This window comes from Brienomyrus brachyistius, chromosome 22 (genome assembly GCF_023856365.1).
Source record: "Brienomyrus brachyistius isolate T26 chromosome 22, BBRACH_0.4, whole genome shotgun sequence".
NCBI lineage: Eukaryota > Metazoa > Chordata > Actinopteri > Osteoglossiformes > Mormyridae > Brienomyrus > Brienomyrus brachyistius.
Window position 1 is genome coordinate 11,431,293 of NC_064554.1, and position 10,508 is coordinate 11,441,800.

A 10,508-nucleotide genomic window follows, 5' to 3' on the forward strand; every position below is an offset into this window, starting at 1 on the left:
ACATTATCTTATATTGCCCTGTACTGTCTTCGCTGTATCACTCTGTATCTCTGTGTATCACCCTGTGTCGTCCTGTCTCATCCTGTATCATCTTGTATGAACCCGTATCACCCTGTATCTCCCCTTATCTTCCTGTATCACCTTGTATTGCTCTGTATCATCCTGCATTGCCATGTATTACCCCATATCACCCTTTATCACCCTGTATCTCCCTGTGTCTACCTCTATTACCCTATATCACCCTGTATCACCCCATACCATCCTGTATCACCCTGTATTGCTCCGTATCACCCTCCATCTCTTCAAATCTTCCTGTATTGCCCTATATCACCCTGTATTGTCCCATCTGTCCCTGTATCACCCCCAGTAGGTCAGGGACACACACAGACCATGGATTTCAGGCTCCTGTAGTCCAAAAATATCAGGTGGTGCAACCATCTGAATAAATGAGCAGTGTAAGAAAACTATTAAAATTTGCAGTTAAATAATAGAATTATGCCTGAATATTTTTTTTTGTCTTTGAAACCATTACACTTGTAAAAAGTTGCAGAACCCTGTGGTTTTAAAGCCATTGAGATAACTGAAAAGTGTCTGTTGGCAAGTATACAGTACAGTACAAGTATCAAATGTCAGGTGGACATTCAGGAAAAAGGACCTTTTATTTTAAAAGGACTTTAGAAAACAGCGGACTGTATATCATAACCCTAAATGATCTTCATGATGAAGTAAAAAAGTTAGTAGATCTTAAATATTGACAAAAAAAATGAACTTTTTCAGCTTGTCAGGTGGTGGAAAAGCATGGGAATATTGTATGATGAAACTCTTTATTTGTCTTTGAGACTCTACCTATATATTTGATTTCACGCAGATGCCAATTTCATTTGAAAAGAGCTAGAAAAGGCAGATGCCACAACCGCAGTTAATATTATTACTGATCATAAATGCGAAAAACCAATAGCAATTAGCAATGTCTGCTGCACTGTAGACAGTTATGTGGTTACTTTGTAAAGGTCATCGTTTAGGAAAAACACTTGCAAAATATGCTTTTTGGTTGCTCTGCCCAGCATTTTTCAGGCAGTGAAAACCTTATTTGTCATTCACCCAGCAGCAAAGTGCTGAATATCTCACCTCATTGTCCTGAAGTCCTGCCCAGGCGGCAGACAGACGGAGGATTGGCCTGGGAGACGGAGAAGGAGGAGCACCTCCACACCGAGACACACACTCTCTCTCGTTCCCTGCCTTTGGAGGCTGCGTGCGACTTTTTTTAGCAATCCGTGATTAATTAATTACGCCAGACGATGGCCACCCACTCCCCGCACTTCCCGTTGCCTTCCTCGGCTCGCTGTCTCTTTTTAGTCCTACCCACTGCTGCTAGAAGCTGCTGTTGGTGTCAGGGTGAGTGAGACTCGTGTGTGAGAGAGACGGTGTCGGGGAGCACTGTACAGTAGGGATTATAGTACATGAAGGTGGGGGGCTTTCAGCTTAACACGGGTACAGTAGCTATTAGCCGATCAGTCACTCTGAGCCTGTCTGTGGTGATCGGGCGCAGACGGGCTATCACACATCCCTACATTACTGCGCAATGTTGTGTCACAATGGATGATTGAAACAGGAAATGCACATTTAGCACTCAGTTTGAAATATACACATATAGCTGTTGGCAGAACATCAGGATAAAAAAATTCCTTATTCATCCAGTGTGCTAGAAGTTAAACTACAGTCCACAGCATGTGCATGTATGTATCTCATCAGCTTTGTGTACTAGTGCCCCCTATGGGTTTGCATGTGTACATGTCTATGTGAGTGGGCGGCCAGACATCATTTGAGCAGTACAGTGTTACACTGCAGAACAGTAACGGTGTAGTCACTTCTGCGGTACAGCGTTCCAGTGCGGAACAGTGATGGTTTGGTCACTTTCACAGTACAGCATTTCAGTGTGGAACAGTGACAGTATGGTCACTTACAAAGTACAGCAATCCAGTCCAGAACAGTGACCATGAGGTCACTTCCACTGTACAGCGTTCCTGTACAGAACTGTGACACTATTGTGAATTTTTGTGGGATCTGTTGTTTGGTCATGCTGCCTGACTGACACGTGAGTCTCTCTTAGGAGTTATTTCCTGTCCCTAGAAGGTTAGGGTAAGAGTGGGCCTCCTTCAGTACAGTCAGGAAACCTGTAGAGGTATTTTAAAGGACTGGTGTTAGCCAACACTCACTACCCTTCCCAGAACAACTCTGCTGAGGACCATTTGCCTGATTTTGCCTAGTTGACATTTATATCATTGGGTGGCAATCTATAGTCTTTGTGTAATCATGCAATAAAAAAACTAAAAATGTCTAGAGTCTTGCACTTTGTTTGGTTACTTATGGTTAAGGTTAGGGCTGGGTAGGAGTTAAGGTTGTCGTACTTAGGATTTGAGTTTTTCCCATACAAATGAATGGATGGTTCCCTTGAGATATGAATACAAACGTGTGTGTCTGTTCTGCTGAAATTGAGCACCTGTGTCCCTGACTTGGCTCCTGTGTCAGTTACTTTCTATTTATATTTATATGCCATTTGCAGTCTTTGCAGCTCCCTGTACACTGGCAGCAGAGTCACCAGCCTGCTTCACCCACACCCTGCTCACTGCAGCACTGCTTCACCCATACCCTGCTCACTCTAGCACTGCCTCACCCACACCCTGCTCAATGCAGCAGTTTCACCCACACCCTGTTCACCACAGCACTGTTTCACCCACACCCTGCTGAACGCAGCACTGCTTCACCCACACCCTGCTCACCGCAGCACTGTTTCACCCATACCCTGCTCACTGCAGCACTGCCTCACCCACACCCTGCTCACTGCAGCAGTTTCACCCACACCCTGTTCACCACAGCACTGTTTCAGCCACACCCTGCTCATCGCAGCAATATTTCACCCACACCCTGCTCACCACAGCACTGCCTCACCCACACCCTGCTCACCGCAGCACTGTTTCACCCACACCCTGTTTACCACAGCACTGTTTCACCCACACCCTGCTCACTGCAGCAGTTTCACCCACACCCTGTTCACCACAGCACTGCCTCACCCACACCCTGCTCACCGCAGCACTGTTTCACCCATACCCTGCTCACTGCAGCACTGCCTCACCCACACCCTGCTCACTGCAGCAGTTTCACCCACACCCTAATCACTGCAGCAGTTTCACCCACACCCTGCTCACTGCAGCAGTTTCACCCACACCCTGTTCATCACAGCACTGTTTCACCCACACCCTGCTCATCGCAGCACTATTTCACCCACACCCTGCTCACCGCAGCACTGTTTCACCCACACCCTGCTTATCGCAGCACTATTTCACCCACACCCTGCTCACCGCAGCACTGTTTCACCCACACCCTGTTCACCGCAGCACTGCCTCACGCACACCCTGCTCACCGCAGCACTGTTTCACCTATACCCTTCTCACTGCAGCACTGCCTCACCCACATCCTGTTCACCACTACACTGTTTCACCCACACCCTTCTCACTGCAGCACTGTTTCACCCACACCCTGCTCACCGCAGCACTGCCTCACCCACACCCTGCTCACTGCAGCAGTTTCACCCACACCCTAATCACTGCAGCAGTTTCACCCACACCCTGCTCACTGCAGCAGTTTCACCCACACCCTGTTCATCACAGCACTGTTTCACACATATCCTGCTCACTGCAGCACTGCCTCACCCACACCCTGCTCACTGCAGCAGTTTCACGCACACCCTGTTCACCACAGCACTGTTTCACCCACACCCTGCTTACTGCAGCACTGTTTCACCCACACCCTGCTCACCACAGCACTGTTTCACCCATTCCCTGCTCACTGCAGCACTGCCTCACCCACACCCTGCTCACTGCAGCAGTTTCACCCACACCCTGTTCACCACAGCACTGTTTCTCCCACAACCTGCTTACCGCAGCACTGTTTAACCGACACCTTGCTCACCACAGCACTGTTTCACCCACACCCAGCTTACCATAGCACTGCTTCACCCACACCCTGCTCACCGCAGCACTTCACCCACACCCAGCTCACCATAGCACTGCTTCACCCACACCCTGCTAACCATAGCACTGTTTCACCTGCTCACAGCTTCATATGACACCTTGCTTTCCGCAGCACTGCTTCACCCGCACCTTGCTCACTGCAGCACTGTTTCGCCCACACCCTGCTCACTGCAGTACTGTTTCACACATATCCATCTCACTGCATCACTGACAACTTCTTCACTGCAACACTGCTTCATCTGCACCTTGATTACCTCAGCACTGCTTCACTGGCACCGTGCTCACTGCAACACTGCTTAACCTACCCCTGCTCACTGTAGTACCGCTTACCCACACCTTGCTCACAGCACCACTTTTCCCACACACTGTTCACTGTAGCATTGCTTCACCAGGACCCTGCTCACCGCAGTACCGCTCACCCACACCTTGCTCACCGCAGCACTGCTCACTCATACCCTGTTCACTGCAGCACTGCTTCACCCACACACTGCTCACCGCAGCACCGCTTCACCCACCCCCAGGTCTTCCTGGACATGAAGCCAAAAAGCCCATCACTTCAGATCACATTTCAGGATTCCTCTCTGGCTGAGTCCTGGACAGTGCACCAGTGTCAGCAGGTATTACCCAAGTGGTGAGCATGCATGAGGTAATTAGCTGATGATTAGCCTATTAAGGATCATGTGACTCATCCATTCGCATTCAACCCTAAAGCACACATTGTTTCACCTGAATACACAGCTGGTGCCACGGTTACCCTACCAGTCATTTGAGCCTCTTCTGCTCTCAAGCATCCGGCTCCTTCCTATAAATATGGGTATGTGCACATTCATGAGTTTGTGGGTCGGAGGTGTATATCAGTGAGTCCATTTGCATGGGAATCCACCAGACCAGGTTTTGTGTGCATTCATGCCTTGTTCCTATATATGAGGGCAACCGAGATGTCTTTTTCGAGCCTATGTGTTTGCTTAATCACTCTTTCTATCATCCGGAGTACTATATCCGTTAGCAGATGGTAAGAGGTAAAACATAGACCTTCCTCCGGGAGTTAGGATTCAGTGAAGGTATGTGTTCAAGCGCACGGTATCGCGCCAGCTTGTGCAGATCTCAGCTTCGAGCTGGTGACGTCATCCCAGTTAGGGTCATGCTGTGGCCAGGTGGCGTGCGGCCTTCGAACGGGGGGGGGGGGGGATATTAGCTTTATCATCAGCAGGCTGTACTCATATGACTTTGCGCAGCAGTCTGAGAAAAACCAGAGCATGACGGACATCTGGCTGTGAAGCTGTATGGAAACGGGCGGACATGTTACTCCAAGTCCCGGCCCAAAGTGTTCACTCTCCAGCACTCTCCCTGGCCGCATGTTGTCCAGTTTCTTCCTTCCCTCCCCCCCTTAAAGGAAATGGACCGGGCTGCTGCCGGCTTACATCATGCCCAAGGACATTCTCTGTCTCGGAGCGTGCGTGGCTCGCGTCACCGGGCCCACCCACCGTGATCCTATTCATTCCGCCAGCCTGCGTAATGTGTAATCCTGCGATCAGTGCCATTGCCGTACGGGGGTACTTGTTTTGGGAAATGTATTCGTGTAGTATATGTTAATTCCCTCAAAGAAAGGTCTAGTATGGATCTGGGATAGCTTTGGGGTGCCGACCTGTGACATGAGCGAAACGCCAGTGAGCAGAGGTGTGTGTCACAGCGCCACCATGTGCCCAGTGGAAGTGCTGTTGATTTTCCACCTTCAGGTTATTAACAGTTTATTAACGAGTGAGTGGGGTGCAGCTGGTCCTGGCAACAGCCTCCTTTTCCAGGATGAGGTTCTTCCACATCTGTTGGATGTCCTTAACCAGGCTGCCTCACTCCTTTTGAATACATGATCCTGGCCACCATCATCGCCAACTGCATTGTCCTGGCCCTGGAGCAGCATCTGCCTGACGGGGACAAGACCCCCATGTCCGAGCGCCTGGTGAGGCCACCCCGTCTGCAGCCCCCCCACACACACACACACACGGACAGGATCCTGCAGGCCCACATGCTCATGGACACGCACAGGCATACACACACACACACACACACACACACTCACACTAAAACCTTTCTCTCCAAATTGCTCCGCAGCTGAACCTTCTGCTCAGGCTAATCCTCCATGTGGAGTACAGAGATCTCAATTTACGTGAGAGCCGCGTTCTTGCGACGCTCATGTAATTCCGATCTTGCATAGTCTGCACCATTTCTTTGCTCGATTGAAAAATAAAATAGCAATGATATAACTCTGTGATTGGTGTTATTTTGAGTTGTGCCACGTAAGACATACATGGGGATGTATGGGGTTATTTAAAAATGGGACGGTTTAAGGCTGCACAGCCCTGCTTTAACTAAAGCTGACAGAACTGCCCCCCCCCTCACAGGACGACACAGAGCCCTACTTCATCGGCATCTTCTGCTTCGAGTCAGGCATCAAGATCCTGGCCCTGGGCTTCGCCTTCCATAAGGGCTCATACCTGCGCAATGGCTGGAACGTCATGGACTTCGTAGTGGTGCTCACCGGGTGAGTATGACACACACATGCACACACACATACACACGTTGTTGGCATGCTCTTTTTCTTCACACACACGCGTGCGCACAGACACATACATACACACCTGCACGCACACACACAAACACACACACATACATACAAGCGCACACGCACACACGCATATATACACACATGCACGTAGACACACACACATGCGCGCACACACGTTGCTGTCAGCATGCCCTTTTCCTTCACGCACATGCGTGTGCACAGACACGTGGTGAGTCAGTGGGGGGGGGGTGTGTGATCAGTGCCCCTGGCCGGCTACCCTCCCTCACCCTAACGAGCATGGGGACATGGCTTCGATCACAGCCGGGGAGGTGCCCAAATGTCACCTCAGCAGGCGGTCGGGGCACTGGGGATGAAGGGAATGGAGGAATGGGAAGGAGAGAACTGAGAAAGAGAGAGAGGAAATGAAGAGGAAAGATGAGGAAAGAGAAATGGACAGTGGGGGGGTGGCAGGGAGGCGATGGTGGTGACACTATGGAAGACTGACAGGCCGAGCTGAAAGGACGCCTGGCCTCCTCAGCCTTTACAGTCTGCTCTCTCCTTTGTACGCCCTCCATCTTGCACTCCTTCAGCTGCCCTCCCTGTCCTTCTTCTGTCAGAACCGGGGCCCGAGGGCCCACAGATCGGGACGGGTCCTGTCAGAGCTGATAGCTGCATGGTGGCCCTCCCCCTAGGCTGTCTGCGCACCTGTCTCCTTCCCCCATAGTCACTATCTGCTGAAGGGCCAGTCGTGGAGAGCGAGGGCGAGATCTGGGCAAACGGGCACCTTAAAGTGGGTCAAGGAGCCTAGAGCCCCGCCCTCCCCGGGGCTTCCCTCCCCCATGGGCACCGGCCCCACCTGCCGTCTGGCGCACAGCTGTCCACTGGGGGCTGTGAGTATAGCCCTTACTGGCCGGCGGGGCTTGGTGTCTGGAGAGAGCTTGCAGACCGGGTGTGAGCGCATGTGCATCCGTATGTGTCCTTGTGTGTGTGTGTGTGTGTGTGTGTGTGTGTTCAAGGGAGTGTGTTGTGCCTGGTGAACACCAGGATCATGAGGCAGGTTACATAAAGCTTCACTGGCAATGATGCAGGCAGGAATCTCGCAGGCCTGCTGGCTTACGACGTGAGGTGCGTTATGGCGGTGATAGCCTGCATCTATACATCAGCAGTCTGCATCATCGAGGAAGCCACCCAATCCAGGCAGGCTGGAGGGGGGGGGGCAGCCTGGAGGATATAGGGGCCTTGGAAGAGAGTGAGAGACATGGGAGAGACAGGGGTTTGGGGGTTTAGGGACAGGGTGGGCAGGAGGCAGTGACGTTGCAGTGCGTGTTTGATCATGTGATCATGCCTGGGTCTTGGGATAGGAGGAGAAAGGGCAGGGAGAAGCAAAAGTGTGCCGGGGGTGGGGGGGAGAGATCGTCAATTGAGACTGAAAGCGAGAGCGACGAGGGAAAGGACAGAGGCAAGGTGGAGGGGAGGATATATAGACCTATAAGCGGACAAGCTGGGGAGCAAGCTGGATGAGGAAGAGAGAGAGGAAGGGGGCAGAGGCAGAGCAAGCCAATGAGAGAGAGAGAGGCAGTGGGTGGAGACAGAGGCAGAGCCCTCCAATGAGAGAGAGAGAGGCACTAGGAGGAGACAGGGGCAGAGCTGGCCAATGACAGAGAGGAGAGGTGGGAGGAGACAGCCAGAACTGTCCAATGAACGGGAGAGAGAGGGTGGGAGGGGGCAGAGGCAGAGCCGGCCAATGGGGGAGGGGGCATGTGCCTATGCTGCTGCAGTAACCTGTTTTTTACTGCTGCAGATGATCAATCATCCACTGGAGCCCTGAGACTCCATAACAGACGCATTCCCTCACTCGCTCCTGCTCTCCTCCTCTCAGTAATGAACACGAGCTCCTTCCCTTGCGGTTTTTAACTCCACATGCTTGTTTTCACTCAGACACGCTAGTTACTGAGAAACCCACCTATTTTCAGTCCAAATAATCCAAGCACGCGTTGTCTGTGTATGAGATGGATGCGTGTATGTGTCATGCTGAAGCACATGGGTGTTTAAGGGCCCTTGGCTCTCGGCGGTTGGCCACATGCCACTTTGAAGAAAAAGACAATTCTGTCCTTCCGCAGCTTTGCTCTCTCCTTCGATTCTATTTGCAGGTTGACACTGGTTCTCTCAGACGGACGTGCGGTGGACACGTGTTCCGGCACATTCTTACATGGTCACGCGGCGCCAGCAGCGTGTACCAGCGATTTACTGTCACTGTAGAGGGATTCATTTAAACCAGAGGTTCTGAGATGTCTTGCTGAAGATTGGAGCCTCCTTTATAAAAGGGAAGACTCGTCTAGTGCCTACAGTGTTCATGTTCTGGAAGGACCCATCATGGGTGCAGTTCAGAGCAAACACACTTAGAAGAAGCACATAGTTGTGACAATTCTAGAATTGTTTTGTGGTGGGGGCATTAGAGGGGCCATAATTCATACAGAGAAGCCAGCCTTATCATTAGCCAATAACTCCAGGGGCCAATCAGCTTTCAGCTGGGGCCAGTGCCTTTGTGGCCCCGCCCCTGTATACGCCCCTACAGTCTGCACAATCCCTGGTCCTGAAGTTCCATTCTGGCCATCAGCGCTCAGGCAACTGCTGTCCATGGTGCTGAACGTCTGCCCAAACTAAGAGGAAGTGCTAAGTGTTCCTGATGGAGGAAAGAGGTTAAGGTTGGCTTCCTGTGCCCTATTAGTCATCAGCTGGCCCCACTCCCGTTCCGCTTTCAACTTCGGGGTTCTTAAACTGATCAGTGATTGGCAGCATGTGTGATCATATTGTTTTAACTGCTCGCAGGTGCCATCTGTGGCGCTGCTTGCCATTCAGTGTGTTGCGCTATGTTCCACAGTGTGACCTCGGCTCTATCCTCGGTGTCCAGGCTGTCTGTGCGGATTGTGAGCTGAGCACAAGTGCTGTCCACCCAGGTTGTGAAGTCGTGACTCTGCCGACGACACGTCTCTCTGAGCAACGTCACTGCTGGTGTCACAGGCACAGTGGGGAGTGAAAGAGCGATTGAGGCAAGGGAGAGAGAGCAGCAAGGGAGAGAGAGGCAAGAAAGAGGGAGAGGCAAGAAAGAGAGGCAAGTTATGGACAGACAAGGGAGAGGCAAGGGTTAGAGAGGGAGAGACAAGAGAGAGAGAAGCAAAGAAGAGGTAACAGAGAGAGAGACAAGAGAGAGATGCAAGGGAGAGATTAAATGGGGTGACAAACAAGGGAGAGACCAGGGTGAGGCAACAGAGTGGGGCAAGGGAGAGAGCAGCAAGGTAGAGAGGCAAGAAAGAAAGGCAAGGGCAAGGTAGGCAAGAGTGAGAGAGGGAGAGGTGAAAGAAAGAGAGAGAGGAAAGGGTGAGAGAGGGAGATGCGAGAGAGAGAGGCAAGAGAAACATGCAAGAGAGGGACAAGGGGAAAGGCAAGGGAGAGAGATGCAAGGGGGAGAGAGGGAGAAGCAAGAGAGAAAGAGAGGCAAGGGAGAGATACACACTACACAAGGACAGATTCACACTCAGACACTGAACATGTACACACTACACAAGGACAGATTCACACTCAGACACTGAACAGGTACACACTACACAAGGACAGATTCACACTCAGACACTGAACAGGTACACACTACACAAGGACAGATTCACACTCAGACACTGAACATGTACACACTACACAAGGACAGATTTACACTCAGACACTGAACAGGTACACACTACACAAGTACAGATTCACACTCAGACACTGAACAGGTACACACTACACAAGGACAGATTCACACTCAGACACTGAACAGGTACACACTACACAAGGACAGATTCACACTCAGACACTGAACAGGTACACACTACACAAGGACAGATTCACACTCAGACACTGAACATGTACACACTACA

At 51.2% G+C, this 10,508-nt stretch overlaps 1 protein-coding gene across 20 annotated transcripts in view; it reads left to right on the forward strand.

Moving 5' to 3' along the window:
• Nucleotides 1-10,508, forward strand: part of cacna1aa (calcium channel, voltage-dependent, P/Q type, alpha 1A subunit, a) — an 86,651-nt gene that overhangs the window by 12,167 nt on the left and 63,976 nt on the right. For all 20 annotated transcript variants that reach the window (XR_007384732.1, XR_007384729.1, XR_007384734.1 and 17 more), the window contains exons 2-3: nt 5,882-5,988; nt 6,431-6,570. Coding sequence is in view for 12 of the 20 variants with exons in the window: in XM_048991496.1 (XP_048847453.1) it covers nt 5,882-5,988; nt 6,431-6,570 (247 nt within the window). In the remaining 8 variants the exon portion in view is untranslated. The remainder of the gene's footprint in view (nt 1-5,881; nt 5,989-6,430; nt 6,571-10,508) is intronic.